This window comes from Coccinella septempunctata, chromosome X (genome assembly GCF_907165205.1).
Source record: "Coccinella septempunctata chromosome X, icCocSept1.1, whole genome shotgun sequence".
NCBI lineage: Eukaryota > Metazoa > Arthropoda > Insecta > Coleoptera > Coccinellidae > Coccinella > Coccinella septempunctata.
Window position 1 is genome coordinate 9,857,943 of NC_058198.1, and position 26,104 is coordinate 9,884,046.

Here is a 26,104-nt window from a genome sequence, read left to right on the forward strand (position 1 = left end):
ATATGTGAATGAATACTCGACTTAATTTACGTTTCGAGTTGATATCTTAATTTAGAAATCTGTTTTTCGTCTACTTCATTTAAAATCCCAGTGATATCGGTGGACATAAGATATTTGTTCAACGATTTTATTAGTTTTTGAATTTCTTTTTATTACGTTCAATTTATATACAGATTTGTTTGCCTTATATCCGTGAAATTCACCATCTCAATTCTGAATGCACTCGACTCATCAATTTTCTCGTTTTAGATATTTTGATGAAATTCATTTGAAGTGTGTTATCCAGGATGACAAGAAAAGCCAAATATACAATATACAATTTCGTATTTTCAACTGGTGTGCTCAATAAAGTCCCAAATTTTGGGATTGCCCATGAAATTTTATTGTGATTTTGATGAAATAACTTCACTTACATTCCAAAGCATTATATTATAGGGTTATTTGAACTTGGTTTAATCGGGATGATCAGGAAAATGATCACAGCCACTTGCCCTATAAAAGTATGAAATAACAATCTGTACTGAAGACATTTTGTACGTTTTTCACTCTGAAATGTAGACACATAACATGCTGTATTTCTGATATCGATTGAAATTCAATCTGGGAGGATTCTGCATTTTCTGAAACTTTTCAGGGTTTTCCCAATCTCTATGGAACAAAAACAATAAAAAAATTGAAATAACCGATTTGCTCTTGCGTAAATTCTTGCACTAATTTGTCAGGAGCAAATCAAGTAGAAATAATTTCGAAAAACTTCGGAATTATAATTATGTATAGTAACGTTTCGGAGTCTATATCGGACTCCTTCATAAGACGAAGGTCAATTTTTCAATATCTTTGAAATTTTAGCTTTTATCTGACAATTAATGTCAGCTCCTGACAAATTAGTGCAAGAATTTACCCAAGAGTTCAAATATGGATTTTCATCAAGTATAGATATTGGCCACATCAATTCAAATAATGAAGTTTGTGGTGAAAACTGAAATAGAAATTCAGCATTTTCTGAACACTATTTCGAAAAAAAAATATTTATACAGGGTGATTCTTTGACTCGTACAAATATTTCAACAGAAGATTCTTGAGGTCAAAAGATACACTTATTTTTATTCCATTTTTCCCGATTCGGCCCTGATACAAAGATTAAGCCATTTTAAGTTTTCATAATGAGCTATGCCACCCCTGGAGAAACAAAATTCCCTGCAGAATAACAAGCTGAATCTATGACACTAGACATCTGTGGATCTTTCAAACAGAGTTGCATTCAGCCAAAGTACCCAATTTTTTAAATTTCACAGATACCTTTTAATTTTTGAACATCAAATTACTCAGAAACGGCGCATTATACCAGAAAATATGAAGAATACTTTTATTTTATAAAACGTTCAAGTATTCATTAGATAGTGTTCACCTTAGTTTCAAGAGTTGGGTTCTCTAAATTTTTGGTATTTTTATGGTACGTAATGGTCATAATGAAAAGACTGGACGACGTGGGTGATATCTTGTGTTCGAAAAAGATTCATCAAATTAATGAGAAACTATAATATATTCCGAAAATCATTTCATTCGATAAAAACTTTTGTGAGATAGAAATAAAAATAACATTTTTGCATGGTTTTTCAACAGCCTGTATCTTTTAAACCCAGCCGATTCGAAAAAAATAGTATAGGAAAAAAGTGCTTCTTTTGACCTCAAGAATCTGTTGTTAGAGTATTTGTACTAGTCGAAGACTCACCCTGTATATCGGAATATGATTCTGTTCCTAAAAAAAAATTCCAGTTATTGCAAGGTTGGTGCAAGGTTGATGCAATTTAGTTTTCGCCAATTTGATCTCTTTCGTATGGAAGGTATGCACTCACGATTTGAAGACGAGAATCAGTGTTTTCCTACGTAGCTTTGGGGTTTTCAAGAGACCCAGCAAATTTTCGTGCTTCCCCCGGCCGCTGTCGACGTGCTTCTCGCAATATTGCTTCAGCGAGTCTATGGATTTTTGCGGAATCTCTCTCCTGTTATACTTGGCAATTTCCTTGAAACACTTGATGGCCTCCTCCGTCCGTCCTTTACTAATGAGCCACTGTGCACTTTCAGGGACATATAGGTAGAACGAGATAATTAAAAGATTGGGCAGCGAGATCACGGTAAGAAATAGCCACCAGTTTCCCAGGGAAACTGCAACCCACGGGACCGTCATGCAGGATAGACAATAAAAAACTCCGATGGTTAGATTGAGGCCGAGGGTTCGCATCTTCGGTCGGATGTATTCCATAACTGAAAAAGAGAAAATCCTGATCTGTAATCGATAGTTAGCTTCGGCGAAACATGAAATGAATTATTTGGTTTTGGGGTGCTAGCCCTAGGCAGCGATGGCAGGGGGAAATTGGGAAGAAATACCAAATAAAATTACTTTCACTGGATAAATCTAAAGTTACTTTTGGAGAGTACTTCTGTTCAAGTATTCTAATTGTAAAACAGAAAAAATCGCTGCTAAGATCCAACTAAAGTTTGGACGTATTGATTCATTTATTGTTGAAGAATATAAAAAGATCCTGACACACATATACATCAGCATGCCAAAAAAGTGCCACAATTCTTTCACGATTGAGTAGAAATCACACATCTGTCGATTTTAAATGTCGAAAGAAAATTATCCCATCTTTTTTTGAATTTTATATATTTCCTGATGAACAAGGCTCTTTCATCGAAATTTCATTGAGTAGTGAAAGCTTCAACAGGATCACATAGAATTCGTCTAACACTTTTCAGAAAGCAGAAAGCAGAATACAGAAAGCAGGGTCTGAATACAGAAACTGATTGATAAACCTTCGTATGGAAGACACTAGATCGAGGTCAACCATGATTCCGTCGACATATCTGTGTCGTGCCTCTGGTTGATTTCCGGAAAATGGTTTTCCGACACAGAGGGCTTCATCATGGCCATCCAAGATCAAGCGATTCCAACAAGGAACTGTATGAAAAACGAGGATATATTGAAAAATTCTTAGCCTACTATAGAACTATAGAACTCAACATATTCTCCTCTTAATTGGATATATTTATTACAGCGAACCAGCAACGTCTCTAGACCTTTCAAAAAAAATGTTTCTTCTTGCTCTGCAAACCAGACCTCCACAGCTTTTATTACCTCTTCGTTGGAAGAAAATTTACGACCTTTTAAACTTTTCTTCAATTGAGGAAAGAGATGATAGTCGGATGGAGCCAAATCTGGTAAATAAAGGAGGTGTTCTAGTAATTCAAACCCTAAATCACGAATTTTTTGCATGGCAACATGAGATTTGTGTGATTTGGATAGCTTTCCGCATCTTTTCTCTTTAGTTTTATCCCATAGAGTGGTCAGTCATGTCGAATAGTAATCTCCGGTTATTGTTCTACCATTATCCAAAAAATCAATCATGATTACTTCATGGCACTCCCAAAAAACTGAAGCAAGAACTTTTCCAACAGATTTTTGGACACGAAACTTCTTAGGTCTTAGAGAACCAGAGTGTCGCAATTCCATCGATTGTTGCTTTGTTTCTGAATCGTAGAAATGTACCCAAGTCTCATCCATAGTAACAATTCGGTTTGAAGTCTACATCGTTTTCAAATCGAGCACAGATCGAACGCGATGCTTCTACCCTTGCACGCTTTTGGTCGACATTCAAACATTTGGGGCTCCATTTTGCAGCAATTTTTATCATGTCCAAATTGACGTGAACAATATGATGAAAGCGTTCGTATGAAATATTCAGTGCTTCAGATATCCGTTTTAGCCCAATTCGACGGTCTGATAAAATCATGTCATGAACTGCATCGATATTTTCGGGGACTGACACAGAAACTGGCCTTTCCGATAGGTCATCATCTTCAATGGAAAATTTACCTCTTTTGAAGCTTGCAGTCCAATGTTTCACGATCGCATACGAAGGACATTGATCACCAAGGGTATTAATCATATCTTCGTAAATCTACTCACCTCTTGACACAGGTACTTGATGATGGCTCGATACTCCAATTTTACGATTTTCACAATTTCGGTGAACATCTTCTTTCTTTTAATTTATTGCGTAACTCTGGTTTACTTTTTTGACCTCAAACTCCACACTGACACTTCTAATGAGTTATTGTTCGTTTCTATGGTAACACAATATTTTTTTATGCATGGAACTGGTCTAGGTTAACTAGATATCAATACATCCTCGTATATTGCCAAGAACGCACTAATGATGGAAGACAGCTGTCGTTATGGCTGTGCTACACACGAAGTACAATAAAATCCGTCTGTCTCTACCAAAATCTTACACCTAGAATTGGCAATAAAATACCAACATGTGAGATCAAAAACTGTTTTTCTTACAATTACTATCCAGATTCTGTATTGGGAAATGTAAGTGTAGTAAAAGCCGCAATTAAAAAGTTCATTCCGAGAGGTTTCCGTCAAGAATACATTTCTAACTGGTCAGAAGAAACCGAAAATTTTATTAACAATTATCAAAATTCCCCATCTAAGGATAACGCGAAAAGCGGATGAACCCAATGAATACCCATCGTCAGGAGAATTGGAATAGTGTAGTTTCAAACATGAACATTACACATTCTATAGAAGTAGAGGTTCATGGGCTGTTTTGAGGAAACTAGGTGAGGCTACTCCTCTGGGGATGTCATCTTCCAAAATCGATTCTAAACTCGTTGCTCGTCGTCTGATTGATGTTTCTAATTCGGTTAAAATTTCACAATCAATAAAAGATATGAAGCATAAAATGCATAATTTTAGGACCAGCTGTGGATGTCATCTCTAATCCATTTAATATGGATGAATTAAGATCAGCAATGAAATCCACCAAATCTCGGAAAGCTGCTGGTTTCAACGGAGTTTATTCTGAGTTCATCAAGTATTTAGGCGAAAAGGCCTTGTCTTTTCTTGTCTTGTTATTTTTTAATGACCTTCTGAATTATCCTGCAGAGTTCCGAATCATAGGAATTTTAAAACGTGGAAATGATTCTTCTTATCCTAGTAGTTATCGACCTATTAGTTTATTCAGGCTTCCTTTCAAAATTTCAAAGTGGCTGATTCTTCTTATGATCGATTTGATCCTAGAAGACGCTTTCCAAAATGATCAAGGAGGTTTCAGGGAAAATGGAAATTGTTGTTATCAGGTTCTGAGCCTCATCACTTTCATTGAAGCAGGTTTCAATGATAAACTAAAAACAGGAACAGCATTTGTGGATTTATCTGGAACATATGACACAGAAAGGAAGGATGGTTTGATTTTCAAGTTTTAAACACATCTGAATTGTGGTTCGCTCACTAGAAAACATGCATCAGATAGAAGGTTTCATGTACTTGTTGATGATTAAAGTAGTAATTTCAAAACTTTGAATAACGGTCTTCCACAAGGATCAGTTTTAGCGTCTCTTCTTTTCAAGTTATATCTGTGTGATATATATCACAGTAGGAATATCCCTACTACTTCTTCTGAGAAATTTATATACGCTGTTGATATTGCCCTCGCATTCCGTCATTCTGATTTATGCATAGAAATAGAGAATAATCTATCTACAGATTTCGAAATTTCGAGGAATTTCTTTTTCGAGTGGCGTTTGCGTTCGAACCCAAATAAAACCGAGGTTTCGTGTTTCTATGTAAATAATCATCAAAAATATAGAAAATTTTGGGTAGTTTTCGGTAATTGTTTTTTGAGACATAACTTCAATCCAAAATATCTAGAAATTAAGCTGAGTTCCTCGCTGAATTTTAGAGCACATTTAGGAAATTTGAGTCTGAGGTTGAAAATTGAATAATATCCCGCATAAACTAGCTGGCACTTCATGGGTTGCTGATGCAACTGTTCTTCGAACGGCAGCCCTAGCTTTGTTTTTTTTTCGTCTGTTGAATATTGTTGTCCCGTTTGGGTTAACAGTGCTTATGTGCAAAAAATTGATCCTCATCTAAATCTTTCTATGAGAATTATAACTGGAACTATTAGATCTTCACCTATTTAATGGTTACCAGTTTTATCAAAGATTGTACCGTCCCATATTGGTAGATAAAGTGCAGTTATGAATTCTTGGAATAAATACCACTCCTTTCCTCCTCATTTCCAATTCTGTTCTTTACTGTCTAAATACAGAGATCTCGAGGAACCAACCAGGAGATAATGGAAGTTGAAAGATATCAATCCCATCCTTATAGCCCTTTCGAATCTGAAAAAATTCAATTGGAAGAAAATATCATTCAGGTTCTATTTATGGTTCTCGATCGATCCAAAGAAGTATGTGAAATAGTAACATATACTGTTTAGAAACTTGAAGAGGTAGCTTCGTACGGCAGAAGTGTGGGGCGAGGAAAATAATATCCTCATGTTCTTCTCGAAACAAAGCAGACACATCCATAGTGTCTTGGATGAATATACTACGTGACAGAGCCTTCATACCTTGTTATTTGTCAAAACTTCGATCTCGAGATAAAGCTGAGATTCATTCCTTTTACTTTTCGAGTGACGGAAACCGAAACTGCCCCAAATCAATTTCGAAATGTCAGCTATCATTCTTCCTAGGGATTAATAGTCACCACCATAAGCGTCTTGCTATTCCATCCATAGCGAGGAAGTTTTATACAGTCTAATTTGAATGGGGCATACGCTTCCAGATGGATATCCAAGAATAACCAACCGCTCGACAGATGACTTCTAGATTGGAATAAAGATTACTCGATATGTGAATACTTCAAAAGTTTCCCCGTTAATTAGACCATGTCATGTTATGAGTTATTTTTAACCATCGAACCTTCTAATCAGTGCTGCCTTTGTCGTTCCTTTCAAACAGACATTATTCCCTGATAACCCTGGAGATTCGGGGATGTGAAAGAGGGGAGTGAATCTTCTCGTCATAGAGAATACACTAATTTTGGGGGTGAGGACCAATGTTTTTCAGTTGTCATTTTGTTCGAATATCAGTAATTTTCAAATTTATTGCCGACTGTAATCAATCTATCTATTTCTTGTCCGTATTTTTAACCACAATCTTGGTAAAATCTTATCTTAGTAGAAATGATTCGATTTTGTTTCTTTAGCAAAATGAAATTCAATAGTCAGTGGCATAAAATGGTAATCAGAATAAATTCAGACCATAAATATGAATATCAACGTATGTTGGGTGTTTTCCAAACCGAATTAACCACACGTCATCCCATCGATAAAGAGTAGATTCTGACCATGGTTTCGGTCTTATTTTATTTGACCTTATCATAATAGCATAAGTCTATGCGAAACAGATAAACTGCACTGCGTGATCTATTTCGAGAAAATAAATTCGTAGGGCTCAGGTTCTGTCCCCCTAGATCCACCGATTAAAAATCTCTAGCAGCTTTTCAAAGCTTTGCTGAATATCAATTGGTCTCAAAATTTCATGACGTATCTCAACGGGACAACCAATCAAGGGTCAACCAGCTCTTTACCGAGACTTTACCCTTCATTTTCTTTTTTTTTCCATTATTCGGACCTACTATTTGTAATATTTTCAATTAAGAATCTTTCCTATTCATGTTTTCATTTTTTTCGGAAAAAACGGGTACCTATATCAACAACTGAACATACTCTGGTATCCGATCAAAATAAACATCTTGGAGCGAATATTCCTGAAATAAATGCAGAGTGTATTTGAATCTGAGGCTTTTTTTTCAACAGAAGGTAGAACTGGGTCACAATGAAGAGTTCCACAAAAAATCACCAATTCAAAACCCCCAAAATGATAAAATTGAAAAAAAAATTGAAAATGATTACTGAAATAGATCTTAATACGACCATAGACCGTTTGTTAGCTGAATTATCGCAAAGCAGTGGGAAAAAACTTATCTCATGATTCGACCATGTGGTTTCGTTTAGGATATTTTGGCTCGTCTGATATTAACGTGATAATGAAAATGGAAACTTAGGATTGCCGAATTGTTGTCATTATTCCTTAGTAACTTACATGATTTTATGAAATGGCTCATTTCGATACCAACTGACAGAAAAGACCTAGGACACAAGTGTAAAAAATAGAATAATACTTCAAAATCTCACCAGTAAAATTATACACAAATTTTTCCACAATGGGTATCACAATCTTCCTGTTTGAACATTCCAACAATCGTCGTAAAATTGGGATGAAATGGGGAAACATCATAGTACTTTATCAACAAAAACTGCCTCGATTTTCTACATTTTTTTGTTACCCTAAATTGCACGATACAACAATTATGATTCTCTCAAAAATGACGTGATGCATCAAATCTGATGAACTTGGTACTGAACCATCCATTGTCCAGCCATGTGGTTATGTTTTGTTTCGTTTTTGCGGAGTCACCTTCCACAGTCCCGTACTTGAAATTTAATGAAATTTTGTCGAACTTCTAGGGGTTGTATCTCAGCCATCTTGGATATTTTATATAGACAATTCTTGGTTAAACGAATAATTTTGATGAGTTCTACCTTCTGTCAAAAAAACCTCACCTTTAAAAACACCCTATAGATGGAAATTCAGTGATACCTATCAGTTGTTGAACAGTGAATTTTCTGAGATTCAGTATTTTTTATATTTTTTTTTCGGGTGATACGATGGTCCTAAAAGTCTGCAGAATACTTTGCGTGCACTAAACGAAAGTTTGAAAAAATGATAACGCATTTGTTTCAAGGAAGAATGAGCGCAAAACTTACCGATAATATACATCATGACAAAGTTCGTATCAGTGGCTCCTCCTGCTATGAATCGACTCATTATGAAGCTGATTGGATCCTTTGAGAAGACTGTAAACATATTTCCAATGCATAGCAAGGAATGTGACGCCACGAGACAGTGGAGTCGTCCTATTTTGTCTGCCAAAACGCCAAATATCAAACTGCCAACGACTGAACCCATGAAGAAGACAGATTGGCCCAATGCCGGGATCCATTCTAGTCCACATATCCAGTTGAACTGCGAAAGAATATCGAATTTCCTTCTAAATTATCGGAATAATATAGATAAAAGATGTAGGGGTGATTTGAGATTACTATCTTAACATATACAACTATAAAGAGAGTTCGGAATTTCATTAGAAATTCGAAATGGCTATCCTTGTTGTTCGAGTAGATATACGGAGTGACATATTGAACAGGCCAACTTATACTATATCGTTTCTAATAATGCATGAGCATTTCTGAATATTTTTGTAATTTTTTCAGGCGGATGAGTACTATTTTATTTTCTAATGTATAATGAAAAACTAGTGACATATCGAAATTTACAACGAAAAAAAGGTTGCCCTTCCAATTTTATCAACGAAACACGAGAAAAGTTTTTTACCAACCCTTATCTCAGAGGGGGGTTCAAATTTGACAGTTTCTTCACTGTCCCATCCTCATAAGCACCCACTATCGTAGTACCATTCACGATGTCGAATTTCAATATAGGAGAAACCAAACTCGAGGAAGGTAGTAATTCTATCCCTGTGAACGGATGGATTCCTTATATTAAGTTCATATTGATAATTAAGACAGACAATTTTGAGATTTCAAGATGGTATTTGGATCCATATATCTCTATGGAGCTAAATTATTGTTTTGAAATAAATTTTATCCGTTAAGAAGGACTCAGATAGAAATACACCGACGCAAAATTGGTGGGGACATTTATATGTCAATCTATTTTCATATGGCACATCTGTGTGAATTTTTACAATTATGAGGGTACTCCTAGCGTATAATTTTCTGTTTCACATGGTCTAGGCAATCATTCAGCACGCCTAGTAATTTGTAGGATCCTTGAAATAAGTTAATTCAGATTAATAGTGAGAAGGAAGTATCATGTGCAATTTTCTAAATATTAGGGCTCATTATCCTATTTATTTTTATTCGATGCGGAGAAACATGGAAATAGAAAACTGAAATATTCGGTAGAAGACGAGATGTTGTCTACTGCGTAGATATTCCTCTGTTGTTTTTTTTTGGACTCTTGATGTCCTCACAGTATTCGTAAATCAAGCGTATTTTGCTCACAAGAGGTCCAAAGAAATACTCAGATCTAGATTCGAGTAGGTACATCTTTTCGAAAAATTCCATCAACTCCCCAGAAAATCAACAATTATAATGAAAAATATACAGAGTACATCACCTTTCAGAGTATCAATGAAATGCTTCATATTTTTACGAATTACTTGGCTCTTTACGGGATATATTGATGAATAGTACAATTTAATTCATAAAACTGTTTGTTCGAACAATTTATGATATCAGAGAATATAAAAAAAAAGTTATTGAAAAAGGTACAAAACAAAGAACAAAATTTTATATTCATTCTACTGCAATTTGTTCTGTGAGGAAAATTAATATTTGTCAGTTTTTGAAATATGTAGGGACAGATTCATATATGTGTCAATTTGAAAAAGTTCCACCTTTAATATCTCGACCCCCATGGAAATCAGAAAAACTGCAAAAATAAATTGAGTTTGGTTCGTAGGGGCACTCTTCTACGTTTTCTCTAAAATCTTAAACGAGAAGGGGGACTTAGTGACAACTTCTTTTAAACGTGATTCGATGGCATTTTCAAAAACCCCATGTACTCGAACTTTAATAAAAAGTAGAAGAGTTATGATAGGAATAATTGCAATAAAACAAGAAAGTAATGCAGAATTTTTCACTTTAAAAGATTAACAAGATGTTGTCCATTATTTTGTAGACAAAAATATAACCTATTTTCAAATTCAGCCCCTACTTCAACTTGAATTTCTCCACATCTTAGGGCTGTGTTTTATCAACAATCGACTTTGAATGTCCCCAGAGAAATAAATCTAAAGGTTTCAAATCTGGGGAGCATGATGTTTATGTAGTTCAATGACTATATGGGTGGTCTCACTCAAAACTGACAAATCGATACATTAAACATGTTTTCCTATTTCTTGTGCATTTTGTCTGGACTCTAGATCACTATATAACACAATGGTTTTCACTGATTCTGGAGGAATCATTGGTTTTCCCATGAAGGCATTTCATTAATGGATTTTTATGAAGTAAAGGTCGCATCCATTCAATGAATACAGTAATGGTCAGTGGCAGACTATACACATACAGGGTGTATTTTGAGGTGAGGCGTTTTTTTTAACAGAAGGTAGAACTGGTCAAAATGAAGCGTTTCAGGAAAAATCACCTATACGAAACTTTCAAAATGAAAAGGTTGAAAAAAAATTGAAAATGATTACTGAAATAGATCCTAATATACGACCCTAGACCGTTTGTTAGCTGAGTTATCGCAAAGCAGTGGGAAAAAACTCCTCATTTGACCATGTGGTTTCGTTTAGGATATTGGCTCGTTCGATATTTACGTGGTAATGAAAATGGAAACTTAGGATTGCCGAATTGTTCTCACTATTTTGTAGTAACTTACAAGAATTTATGAAATGGTTCATTTCATTACCAACTGACAGAAGAGACTTAAGAAACACGTGTAAAAATAGAATAATACTTCAAAATCTCACCAGTAAAATTCGTCAAATTATTCACGAATTTTTCCACAATGGGCATCACAATCTTCTTGTTCGAACATTCCAGCAATCGTCGTAAAAATGGGATGAAATGGGGAAACATCATAGCACTTTTTCAATATAACTAACATAAGCACTTTCAAGAAACTGCCTCGATTTTCTACATTTTTTTTTCACCCTAAAATGCACGATAAAATAATTATGATTCTCTCAAAAGTGACCTGATGCATCTAATCCGATGAACTTGGTACTGAACCATTCATTGCCCAGCCATATGTTTATGTTTTGTTTTTGCGATGCTGGAGTCACCTTCCACAGTCCCGTACTTGAAATTCAATGAAATTTTGTAGAACTTCTAGGAGTTGTATTTTATATAGACAATTTTTGGTTAAACCTTATTATTTTGATTAGTTCTTCCATCTGTCAAAGAAAGCCTCACCTTTGAAAACACTCTATATGTACTTGATGAAAATCTCTGATTGACCTAAAAACTGTATTACATGATTTTCACAAAAAAAAGTTGATTTATCAATTAACCATTCATAAAAATGGCTTTACTGCTAGCCAAAAACGCCAAATATCGCGTGCACTCTGTATGTAAAATCTCTTTACCTACACAAATTTCGTAGTCAACATCACGAATGTATTAAAATCACCCAATCATGAAGTCGGCCAGCATGAAGCTACCTTCTGCATTCTGCAATCGATTAACCAATTAAATGAATACTTAAATAATTGTTGTGTTCAACTTGTCCCTTAATTAATCAAACGCACGACGCTCCACGAAATTAGTTACCACAAAACGAAATCATTAAAACACCGTAGGTAAATTGAAGCGTATATTTCAAAGTGGGAGAAAGTCCGCTATAAATCTACATAACCAAAAATATATCGTTCCTATCCACTGAAAAGAATTAATCTTCCTAGTAGGACGGTGCAATTAGTGTCACATCTGTATTTCATGTAATTATTCTGACGAAGTGTATATAGAACAAAGTTCTCAGTATCTACAGAAATGTTTAGAACATCGTAAATATTTTAAGAGGAGACACTCAAATTTCACCGACGATGAGTTGATGATAACACAACAACGTGGTGACTGAGAAAAACTCGAACTCTAACAATCTTAATAGCCCCAGAATTATTTCTTTGATTCAATAGGCACGTTGGAATTTAGTCTTAGAAAAAGGATTCGATTAGTTGAGTACTACCCAAATTTACCTCTTGTATGATACTGATGTAATTGTACTGGCTCGTGAAGTTCCATCCAAATGTACAGGGTGTCTCTTGAATATGATCCTCGCTGTATATCTTGATACTGCAAGCACCGATTTCAACCAATCCATTCGCACCCTCATCGAATGAAGTAGAGTTGCACTCGTATTCCGGTATAACACTAATGAAAGTTTGTCCGAAATAATGAAATCCGGAAAGCACATTGATTATACTGAAGAGGAACAGTAGAAGAAACTGATATCTGCCAAAATCTCCAACCAAATGGAGCATCCCATCAATATCCACATCATCCATATTGCGGCCTGACTGAATTCACATTATCATATCGAAGTGTACACTAAGAATAACGCTGTTTTATTTTTCATTAAATTGATAAGTGCACGCTATAAGCCGAGGAAGTTATTAATTTTAAGTATGTACAATGATATCCCTTCTCGAAATTATCTGCCATTTCGGAAGTAATTTTTTTTAATGATACGCTGAAACAAAAATATCATAAATATTTCGAAAGGCACAGTTCACGGGATGGGGGGAAAATTTTTTGCGTCGTCTGTTGAGTTAAGAGACGAGTCTGCATTGTTTCCTGTGAACTCTGGAAAAGAATTCTTTTTCACAGGAGAGTATCATTGTATCCACAATTATATTCGGTGATAAACTTTGTTGAAAAATTTTGGTTTAATCGATCATCAATTATATTTCAGGCATCTGATTCCATTTGAAATTGAAATGCAAACTTAGTACTGAATAAATCTTAATTTTAAATTCAAATGAGCCTGAGGCTATCATAAAAACAATATTCAACTATTGGAATCTAACCAGCACTAGTCAGGATTGAAAAAATATTTTTAAATTAGGAAAAATTGATGCCTTGGAGTTAGGAGTTCCTACAATAAATTATCGTAGTCCATTGTTAATAATAATGAACCATTGAAATCTAGCACTATAAATAGAATCGATCAGTATCAAGAATAATCTGTCAATCTGACGCAAATCAGAATATTTCCCGTGAAATGCTTGAAAAAATTGGTACCTATTGTATTCTTTCAATCTTTTCTCCTATCAGCAACCTTCAGTAATTAAACATGAAAAACCACATATTTCCGAAAATTTCAAAAAGTTATGATGCTTGAAATTCGTAATATAACAATAGTACACAATATTATACCTCTCGCCCTTTTCTTAACCTATAAAGTATAAAATAACAGTTTTGTATTCATAGTAGGGTATAAACATTTAGTATATTCTGGAAAATTTTAGCATTTAAGCATACCTAAAACATACATAAATAATAAAAAAAATGTTTCGTAGAAAATTTTAGAAGATATACACTTTAGAAGCAGTTTTTCAAAACAATATTGCCTGAAGAATAATGTTGACAAAATATGAATGAACATAAAGTTTCGAAGTATAAAACAGACTCCTTCTTCAGACAATAAATCTCCAGAATTAATTTCTTGAAAGCTTCGTATTCCAAATCTTTTTTTTGGCAAATCATTATTCTTGAAAAAATATCTACAAAACATAAATTGATTTACAAATATCCAAGTTCCACATCTCTTTGTGATCAATCTAGCCAAATGTAGTCTTTTCCTTTTGCACAGTGAAAACTATTATTCCCATTAAAAAAAAGAAAGGATAAGTCTTCGACTCGTACAGATATTTCAACAGTAGATTCTTGAGGTCAAAAGAAATTTTTTTTTATGGTTTTTCAACAGCCTGTATCTTTTGAAAAAATGGTAGAGAAAAAAGTGTTTCATTTGACTTCAAGAATCTACTGTAAAAATATTTGTACGAGTCAAAGACTCACCCTGTGTTTTGACTCTTCAATTTTTTCTCGGAACTTTCCATCTATCACTACCATGTGATAACTTTTTGTTCAATATAACGGATCTGCTAGTAGGAGCGTATGCATTTCACTTTTATTTATTTTTTATTTATGATGTTTTTATTTTCAAATTATTTGCTTCTAATTGTTTCTCCCACAAATACAGGGAATATTAAACAAAGTGGTAAAAAATAACGGACCAAATTCATATCTTCAGTGTTCACTATTTAAAAAAAAAATGCTGGAAGTCAATTATTATATTAAGTTACGAAACTTTTCATGTATGTATGTACCCTCTAAGAGAGGTGGAGAGTGGTTGAAATTGTTGAATGGAAAGACCTTCTCTAGTTGAGGATGATTTGGTCATTTCTAATCAATCTTTTTCATTATAGGGATAAAAATAATTCAAGTAAATTAATTAAAACTTTTACTTTTTTATTCATCTAGAGGTTACTCACATTCACTTTTGAAGTGATTGTAAAACCACCGTCTCTAATTGGCAGAGAAAGTTATCGTAAACGCCAAATGGCCTTCCAAAAATATAAAATTACCCATCGAAAAAGAATGCATTTTCACTGCGATGATATTTCAAACACTTCTATAGCCAAGTAGAACTGTACAAGGTTGAAAAGACGTCCTTTATAGTTATAGTCATGAGAAAGCTTTCTCCTGTGCTTTTAATTTTGTTAATTGCCAGAATGAAGCTAGATTGCCATGGCAACAAAAGCTCAGCTCATCGAAAAAATTTATTGAAGCTTGATTGCATCCAAGTTGGCGTTTTCAACGATACAGTGTCTATGAATTGCACTGGCTTAACATTATTCTGAAGTAGAAAAACTATTCTACGAATGTCAGTAAAACTGAATTTCTCTAAGCCGTTTTTTCAATTCAACGTTTTTGCTCCATAAAATAGTGTTCAGAATGAACAATCATAGAAATTGAAAAATTTTCATTGAGAAAAATATTAATGCAATGTTGTCCAACGAAAAGTTAACACCTCTATTTTCCGGCTTTATAAGGAAAATGTGGAATATCGCTCGGACACGTCAATTTCTGATTCGAGGGAGAACAACTTTTCCACTCTTTGCATCCCCCTAACTGCAACCCCCAAACAGGGGTGAGCACAACCCCTTGATTTTTAATAGGGGTGTTGCAATACCTCATGTTGAAGATCGTATCGAGTACTATCTGACCTTGAAATTCCGTTTCAAAATTTCCATCGATAACGAAATGACAGGTAAAATAACGAATAGTTGAATCTATTCGAAAATTTCTTAACTCATAAGAGTGAAAGGGGTTCAAAATTTTCAGACTGAACATAAAAAATGTGCACTTTTATATGTGTGATATGGTTAAAATTTGTAGGGTGGTTTTATCAGAAGGTTATTGATTGTTGTGAATATATTCCATTGCCAATATGAGTGCTCCTTCTTATTGTGAAATTAATTAGTCAATTATTCATAGTGAAACATAAATATTGATCAAGTGCACGGAAAAAAACTTCATTAAGTTAACGAAAGAATTGTTACTTTTTATCAGAGAGATTATGCGACAATTGTGTTATTTTTTTACGTAGACCAACAGATATAAATCTGTTTCGATTTAAATTAGTGTTTTCTTATTTATGTGCAGTTTCTTGAGCAGCAGTGCAACTTTCAAACAAGACAGAAGTCAGAATAAAATAATTTTTGAGGACTATTCAATTTTTCTAGCCTTACCTTGTTTCCAGCGATATGAAAATCTTTGTTTCATCCGAAGCCGAAACAGGCCAATATGTTCTAATATTCCACTGCTTATTCATTTCACCGCTCACATCGTGAACTTCTTATTTTCTGGATTAAACAATTTGAATACTTCCATGAAAAGCTTACAAATCATGTATCTCCAGGTAATATTTCTTCGGTCAGTGTAACACAGATGTTAGAAGGATGTGTCGTCTGAAATATAAAACTATGTTGTCGAAAATTATTTCGATGAGCTACAATATTTCGGGTATCAATGCAAATTGGACTAATTTTTAGATATTGACAAGCATTTTAACGAACGAACTAAATAACCTTTTAATCTCTCTCAACAATGTAAATTAACCGGATTTTCTTCATTGCGTCAGAAATGCTCTGTAATGATTAAAAGTTTTGTTTTCAGATAGCAATTCGCAAGGAATCGACGACTACTATTATTGAAATATCTTCCATTCCGTTCCGAATATTTCCTTCTGGAAAGGATAAAGCTGGTTATCCAAGAGTATAATGAATTTCGTCACAAATACGCTAATTACCTTCAGATTGTGACATAACTTAGTTCTTCATCATAGTTTGCACGAGACGCTTCATGTTTAGCTCAGACCCAGCACAATTATTAAAGTTCAAGACATACCTACAATAAAATATTATGGAACGAAAATCGATATGATGCACTACATTGATGCACCAATGATATTGGAGTACCCTTCACAACTAGAATCTATTTTTGAACACAACCGATCGAAAATGGAAGGTAGGAGAGGAATATGCTCGCTTTTGTTTCTATTCGGACAATTTCCAAAATCGTATACATTAATGCTTTCTTTTTCGATCGAATAAAATTTGTTCTTTTATCGATTTTATAATTTGAATGTTTTTTTGGAAATGTTAGGAAAATTAATAGTATTTTAGTGCAGCAACTAAAAAACATAACTTCAGAACTGATAATACAATATATTTTTTTCAAAATTCCTCAGAGGCGTTCGTTTTTTGATTTCATATCCCAAGTTCATTCTCTTTTCTACCGAAGCTATATCTCCAAGTTTTTCGATAATGCTTTCATTGTTTCAAATCAAAGGTAATAAGAGATTACGACAAGGGTACTATACAGGGTGATTCCGGAGGAGACCTTCAGATTCCAGGAGAAGATCATTCTAGTGAAGATGATTTCGAAACAATGTTTGGTTTATGGCTGTATCAAATGATTTCAGAATATGAGTAATTGAAGATGGATTTGGATTCTGATAGAAGTATTTCAGAACTTAGGAATTGCTTAGCATGTTGCATCCTTTGACTATACATCTTTTCTACCTAGTTCAGAATATATTGTTCTTTAAGATTCTTTCTCAGAAAACCAAAGGTGTCCTGGAAACGCCAATGTACAAAGTTTCCTTATTGGAACATTTTTCTACTTAGCTAGTAGGCCTTTTTCTCATCATGTTCGATATTGTTTTGTATTATCGTCTGTAATTTATAGTTGTAGTTGGTGTTGAAAAAGAATATGTAATTAGGATAATGTTGGATTAATTATTACTAAATAGGGAATGTTTTAATAAGCTTGTGTATTTTTGAAGAAGTAATAATATAGATAGGCGGTTTTCATGAGTTTATGATTTGAGAAAATTCGTGGAATTTGGAACTGAAGGTGTTCTCAATAATAATTATTTTTATCAGAATTATGCATGCATATGTTATCCACTTTCAACGGTTTTATTCAATACTGATGTTTTTTCCCAGCAGGAATAAAAAAAGATGATATTATCAGATTTTGAATGTATTGGCTCCATTCTAAAATCAGTTGTTCTCGATCAATTCTAGTGATCAATAGTTTTTCTTTCGTTTGATTTTTCACACTCGATCGCTATGCAACGCGAAACACGCAATTTGACATAAGAGGAATGTGCCCAAGCGGTAGTTTTGCGAGAAGAAGGGTGGACATACACAAGAATTGCAGAAAGGTTTGGAGTTTCCCATACAAGTGTGTCCAGAATGTTGCATCGATTCAGGGAGACAGGTATGATCGTCCGAAGACCAGGACAGGGTAGACCACAGGTAACAACTGCCATTCAAGAACGTTACTTGAGAGTTTCGTCGTTGAGACAACGGTTTGCAACCGCTCGCCTCCTTCAAATTCAGCTTGAGCAAACTCATGAGGTGCAAATTAGCACTCAGACAATAAGAAATCGCCTCAGAGAATATGATTTAAGGCCTCGTGTCGCGGCAAGAGGCCCAGCTCTTACCCCAGCCCATCGAATGGCGCGTTTGGATTTTGCGAGAGAGCATATCCATTGGGAAGAGACTGATTGAGAAAGAGTTCTCTTCACAGATGAGACTAGATTCTGCCTCTACCATTGTGATCGACGTTCCCTTGTATCCAGACGTCCACATGAAAGATATGCTCAGTGCAATTTCCTGAATACTACTGGTTTCGGGGGAGGATCGATTATGGTATGGGGTGGAATATCTTTGGCTGCTCGCACAGACCTAGTGGTGGTTGATAATGGAGCTATGAATGCTGATAAGTATATAAGGAACATTCTTGAAGAGCATGTAGTGCCATTTGCCCCATGCATTGGTGAAAATTTCAATTTATGGACGATAATGCCAGACCCAATCATGCGCGCATTGTTCAGGAGTACCTTGAAGAGGTTGAAGTCTCTCGAATGGACTGGCCAGCAAGAAGTCCAGATCTCAATCCGATTGAGCAGGTTTGGGACAACCTCAATAGAAGGCTGAGAGGTTCAGAAAATCATCCAGCTACTCTTAATGACTTAGGAATCCAACTCGGAGAAATCTGGGAAGGATTAGATCAGAACATTTTAAGATCACTCATTTTGAGTATGAACCGTCGTTGCCGAGCTGTAATTAACGCAAGGGGTGGAAATACCAAGTATTAAATCACTTATCAGCATTTCAGTATTTTGAAAATTGTTCATTTCTCTTCTTTCACATAAGATTCGGTGAAATCCTGAATTTTTCTTCCATTTAATGTGTCTTGTTTCGTTCAAAACCTTCCCGAGAGAACATAAAAAATAAGTTATAAAGTCAATGTAGAGTTAACTTTCATTAAAATTGAGATTTTCAGAATGTGCGTTAATTTTTTTGCGCAGTGTATATTCTCAAATTTTTTATTATAGTGTTGGCTTGCAGAATCTAGGCGTCGGTTTGTTGTAAACTGAGTGTTTCCTTTTTCTCTTAATGACAGACTTCTTGACTCTTTTTGCTGCATTCTTATGGTGCTATAAACAGTTCTCATTCTAATATCCGTCTAATAACGTCTTCCAGGTTCTGTGGACCATTGATCCGCAATCATCCTTCTGGAAGTGTAGCGGCCTTTCAAAGACAGAATTCTAATGCGACGAGATTAGCGATTTGTGGTCTTAGGACGGCACTTATTGATCTTCGGCAACGCAACACAGTATTGAGACTCATGCTCATCCTACTGGCAATATATCTCAATGAAAAACCGGATTCCCTCTTTAGCACTATTCCCCTCATCAAATTTGGGAAGTTGATGATGATTTGTTCACCTCGCTCTAGGCACACTGAAAGATATACTGCCCCACAGAAGACACGGATGACTTTTTCCAGCAAAGGAGCTCTTAATTACGCAGTTACCAAGACGGACAAATTCAATTCACCTCTAGTGATTACTGAGTTTGACAGAGATCGAATAGTGGCTTTGTGGGAAGCCCGTTTGTCCTTCGTAGAAACTGCCAATAGGACGAATAGAACATTGATTACTGTGGTGGGCGCTTGTCATGCATAATTCTGCGAGTAAGTGGTGCAGTATGTCACCTAATTTGTTATCTGTGAACGTCGCTGCAAATCTAAAAGAGGCAAGGATCCTTCCTTTTTTTCAGAACATTTTGGAAACAATGCCTATCAGTTAGCTAAATGTTCAGCTCATGTTCAGTTAAATACAATCAAAATCTGGAAGGACATGATAATAAATGTATTAGAGATACTTTACTATGCTAATTTCCAAGCACTTCTAACTTTTGGAATCATTGCTTGGGGAGGGTGTACTGGAGTCGATCAAATATTTATCATTCAAAAATCGGCTATCCGAGTGATTTATGGTCTATCTTACAGACAGTCTTGTCGTGGTCATTTCAAAAAGAACAAAATTTTGACACTTACTGGCCTTTTCATCTACAGGTGTCTCTAATTTTTTCATAAAAATAGAGAAATTTATTTTAGTTCATATGAAAACATAAATAAAACCAGGCGCATGTTCCCTTTGCATTATCCAAAACATAATTTAACGCTAACTGAGAAAAATGCAGAGTATATCTGTATTACCCTTTTCAATAAAATTCCTAAGGTTATCCAAACCATAAAAATTTTCAAGTCCTTCAAATCTAACTTGAAACAATTTCTAATAGAAAGAGAACCCTACAGCATTCAGGAGTTCCTCTCATCTTGATCTGAGCGCTCTTTATTTACTTGTAGGTTAAGATTTGTACTTTGTTTTCCTTGACGTTATCTCTTCACATAATGTATATGTTTATGAGAATAAATAAATCTATCTATCTATCTATCTATCTATCTATCTATCTATCTATCTATCTATCTATCTATCCAAATAGACCAACTAGGAGAAAACCCCTCCATCACACCCATCTGTGGCTATGGGGAATCGGTGAAAAATTGAGTTCTAGGTCCACCTGTATATTTGAAAAATAACACTGCAAAATTTCATTTGTTTATCTCTGAACCCTATCAGAAGAGCAGATTCGTTCAAATTTGAGGGTTGGATATGCGTAGATTGTAAACTATATACGCAGGGTGTTTCCTAATTGAATGTCAATATTTATGGGGGTGATTATTGGGCCCATTTTAATAAAAAAACTTTATAAGAACATATGTCCTAAACGTCTTACCTTTTGAGATACAAGGTGGTATTATTTAGACAGTCAGTGGCACGCCACTGACTGTATTCAACTATGGGCAAATTTTATCTCTTGAATTTTTTTAGTCCGACGCACGGGTTTATCTTAAAAAATAAAATCTACGCATGGTGATATTGTCATATGTATGTATTAAGAATATTGTTATGATCATGCAGAGAAACGGTTTTTATTTTTTTAAGCGGAAACCGTGAATCGGATTGAAAAAACTCAAGTGATCAACTTTGTTAAGAAATGATTGGAAATTTCAAATATAATTTTTATTTTAGGAAAAATCTGTGGCTTACCATCAATGTCTGCCAAAATAGGTAGGTCAAATTACGTACGAACGCCACTGGTGGAAATTAAGAAAAAAGTGATACATTAAAAAATGCCTCTTGATTCATAGTATACATGTATGACAAATTTCATTAAAATATTTGAAGTGGTATTGTAGATATTAATAATAAATGATTTATTTTTGAAAAATTTACCACCCTGTATCTCAAAAGGTAAGACGTTTAGGACATATGTTCATATGAAGTTTTTTTCTTAAAATGGGCCCAAAAATCATCTCCATAAATATTGACACTCAATTAGAAAACATCCTGTATATCATTACTACAAACGTACGAGCAAACGTACGGCTAGAATGATTTCAGGTAGGTATATGCATCGATACGTACCCAGTGTCCTAAATAGCCTAATCTTCAAAATCCACGCTATGTATCGTTGTATCGTTTTTGATATCGAATGAATACAGGTTGTGTTACGAACACTTCAGGTATTTGTCACGTTTTCAACACAGAAATTGCAGTGAAAAAACGAACGTATGGAGAGCATTTTTAATGAATGACAAAACACACTATTTGTCACGTTTACTATGCACAAAAATGTTATCGCGATATTTCTGAGAGGATAACCAATAAGTTGAGCCCATTGTATCTTAACCATAAATACTTACTAACGCTGTTACAAAGTCAATGCAATGCAATACCTACTACAAGTGGTGTAGTTCAAATATATGTAATTAACTTTTTTTTTGAACGTTTTCAGGCAGATGCTTTCATTATTTTCTGATAGGGTAGTAATTGGTAGATTAAACTAAAAATAGGTTATATAATTTTCACAAAAATGAAATGCTAAGCCACGACACGTTTACCTTCACCAACCTGAAGATGCTATTTTGACAGCGAAACACGTGTAGGGGTTCAAAAACTCATTTTTGTGAAAATCATATGATGTGTTTTTCAAAGTTTTTCATAACGCGACCCCCATAGTACGAACCTAGTATTTTGTGCGAATCTGCGAATTCACAATTTTCATCAAAGAAAGAGTGAGCAAAGATATCGCTTGAATTTGGAAAGCATTACAGTAGCAGAAACGAATCCGTCTTTCCGAACTTAATTGATTTTTTCAGTGGGGTGATTCTCGCTACAGAAGCTTAGCTCCCCCCTGGGGGGTCACAACCCACAGTTTAAAAAACACTGATCTACCACAACAGTCAGTGTTAATTACTCCCCTCCGCACCTCTCGTAGAACTTGATCAATCTACTTATACTTAGGGGTAGATACAATTCCACCATACTACAATTTCAACCCTCTAGGCCTTCTGAAGATATGAAGATTATATGAAAAGCAATTATTTTTGTTTCATCGAATGAGTTATTCAGGTTTTCAATGAATTTTATTCAGATTTATTTATTATTATAAGATTTTATTTATTTTATTGAGAATTGAAATATCGAACATGAAATGAATGAATAGATACAGTTTCCGAAGAAGCGGAGGTATATAAATACTGAATGTTTGAAAAATAGACATAATCTGTTTATAGAATAAGATGATTCAACTCAAATCAACAAATCACTAATGAAGAAGAAAATTCTTTCGTAATATTAACCTAAAACTTCACTTTTGGAAGAAGGCACTATGGATTACTATAATTTTCCTCAAAAAAATGAAATTCCATGTCAGTACGCACGCCACTGTAGTCACTGAACACGAGGTATTCAACGTGGAATAATTAGCTTAATGAGGTATCCATTTTTACCGAATCTTGTTCAAATTTCTCAGGCTGTTTCGAAAATACCAAGGAACTCGTTATTTATTTGGAATACATTCAACCCTCTATCTTGAAAACGAAGCATTTCCGGACAAAGGTCTATAGGACCACCAAATAACTCAGAGAACAATATCCTGAATCTCTTCGCAATGTTGATGAACCACCCTGTTTATCTTTCGTTAAGTATTGTCAAACATGCATAATATTTTTTTCCCAACCTTTGTTCTGAATCCGTCTGCATGTTCACAAGATGAGAATTGGGGTTAATCTGACTTCTGCAATTGAAAAACTGAAAAAGAAAAATTAATTTGACAGCTCAAAAAATGTTGTGACGGCAAACTTCAATTGAGTATAGGCTTAAAGTTTTGTTCATGAAAACTTTGGAGTGATTTTTTCTGTGAAACGTTGGAATTATAAACCTTCCAGCATAGGACCTTTTCATGGCACTCCTGAAAGATTCCTCATACGTTGCAATTCACTTGCCAGTAATTTGGGTGCGTTGAAGCACCTTCCCCATTCATACATCCCTTCAAGCATTCAGAGGCGCACATACGTAATAATTTATATTTCATTTTAAGAATGATATACAATCCCCTTTATATCAACGAATAACCCCAAAATACATTCGCTCTAAGAGATATCACTAAGTGAAAGATTTATTGGGGCATTTAACTCACTAGTGGCCAGCACTGTTTGTCACTCCCCGGAGAGTCTTCGCCTAATTTGTATGACTATTCCTGAATGCGGAACGTTGTTTCAGGTGATTCACACGAACAGAACCGTAATATTGGATGTGATGTGTCTAGGTCTTACCTGTGCCTCAAGAGAGACCCTTCATTGCTATGCAATAAGGGTGGGATTGAAATCATACAATGAACGTGTCGTTTAAGGGCCTAACACCGAAATCGGGATCGTAACTAATTATTTTCAATTCATCATTGTCTAGGGGTATTCCTTTCATTATGGTATTCTGGTGGAAATGTAGTTGCTAAGTTGCAGATGGTATTAAGGAAGGAGAGGTTCGTAAGAATAGAATGACATCCACCGCAAAAACACAACCATTAAAATACCTCAATCAACATATTCTCGAAAAATATGACACACTCGAAAATTTTTTTTTACCATTCTCAACTCTTCCGTACTGCCAGCCCCACCACTCAAACTGTCAGATTAATATGAATTATTTTCGACATTATTATGACATGCTCGATTTTTTTTAAATCTTTGAAAACCTGCAGATGCTTTCCTCACCGTTGAAAGTGCATACAGCATATAACCTTTTTTTCTTTTTACCACCTAATCTTCAAAATCCACGAGGTCTCCACGACGCTCGAGTAAATCCCGATTTAGCATCTTCGGCTCCCCAACTACACTGCGCAAAAAAATTAACGCACATTCTGAAAATCTCAATTTTAATGAAAGTTAACTCTACATTGACTTTATAACTTGTTTTTTATGTTCTCTCGAAGGTTTTGAACGAAACAAGACACATTAAATGGAAAATTCAGGATTTCACCGAATCTTATGTGAAAGAAGAGAAATGAACAATTTTCAAAATACTTAAATGCTGCGTTAATTACAGCTCGGCAACGATGGTTCATACTCAAAATGAGTGATCCGAGTTGGATTCCTAAGTCATTAAGAGTAGCTGGATGATTTTCTGAACTTCTCAGCCTTCTATTGAGGTTGTCCCAAACCTGCTCAATCGGATTGAGATCTGGACTTCTTGCTGGCCATTCCATTTGAGAGAATTCAACCTCTTCAAGGTTCTCCTGAACGATGTGCGCACGATGGGGTCTGGCATTATCGTCCATAAAAATGAAATTTTCACCAATGTATGGGGCAAATGGCACTACATGCTCTTCAAGAATGTTCCTTATATACTTATCAGCATTCATCGCTCCATTATCAACGGCCACTAGGTCTATGCGAGCAGTCAAAGATATTCCACCCCATACCATAATCGATCCTCCCCCGAAACCAGTAGTATTCAGGAAATTGCACTGAGCATATCTTTCATGTGGACGTCTGTATACAAGGGAACATCAATCACAATGGTAGAGGCAGAATCTAGACTCATCTGTGAAGGGAACTCGTGAAGAGAATCTGTGCTCTCTCGCAAAATCCAAACTCGCCCTTCGATGGGCTGGGGTAAGAGCTGGGCCTCTTGCCGCGACACGAGGCCTTAAATCATATTCTCTGAGGCGATTTCTTATTGTCTGAGTGCTAATTTGCACCTCATGAGTTTGCTCAAGCTGAATTTGAAGGAGGCGAGCGGTTGCAAACCGTTGTCTCAACGAAGAAACTCTCAATTAACGTTCTTGAATGGCAGTTGTTACCCGTGGTCTACCCTGTCCTGGTCTTCGGACATTCATACCTGTCTCCCTGAATCGCTGCAACATTCTGGACACACTTGTATGGGAAACTCCAAACCTTTCTGCAATTCTTGTGTATGTCCACCCTCTTCTCGCAAAACTACCGTTTGGGCACATTCCTCTTGGGTCAAATTGCGTGTTTCGCGTTGCATAGTGATCGAGTGTAGAAAATCAAACGAATGAAAATCTATTGACCACTAAAACTTATCGAGAACAACTGATTTTAGAACGGAACCAATACATTCAAATCTGATAATATCATCTTTTTTTATTCCTGCTGGGAAAAAACATCTGTATTGAAGAAAACCACATGCATGCCTAATTCTGATAAAAATAATTATCATTGAGAACACCTCCAGTTGTAGAATAAATTTGAGATTTCCATAATGTGCGTTAATTTTTTTGCGCAGTGTATTAGGCAACCCAACATGTTCACAATGGAACAATATACGTGTTTAGACACTACTTAGTCTGGAGT

The 26,104-nt window shown here is 35.2% G+C and overlaps 1 protein-coding gene across 2 annotated transcripts in view; it reads right to left on the reverse strand.

The window, feature by feature from the left end:
• LOC123322010 (organic cation transporter protein-like) overlaps window positions 1–16,397 on the reverse strand; it is a 28,996-nt gene extending 12,599 nt beyond the window's left edge. Inside the window, exons 1-4 of one of the 2 annotated variants that reach the window (XM_044909824.1) lie at window positions 16,271–16,397; window positions 12,713–13,033; window positions 8,691–8,949; window positions 1,857–2,265 (exon numbers count right to left, since the gene is read on the reverse strand). In XM_044909824.1, coding sequence (XP_044765759.1) covers window positions 1,857–2,265; window positions 8,691–8,949; window positions 12,713–13,021 — 977 coding nt within the window. In that variant the 5' untranslated portion in view covers window positions 13,022–13,033; window positions 16,271–16,397. Of the gene's footprint in view, window positions 1–1,856; window positions 2,266–8,690; window positions 8,950–12,712; window positions 13,207–16,270 lie in introns of both variants that reach the window. The other variant, XM_044909823.1, reaches the window with a different exon arrangement.
• Between the last annotated feature and the right edge of the window lie 9,707 nt (window positions 16,398–26,104).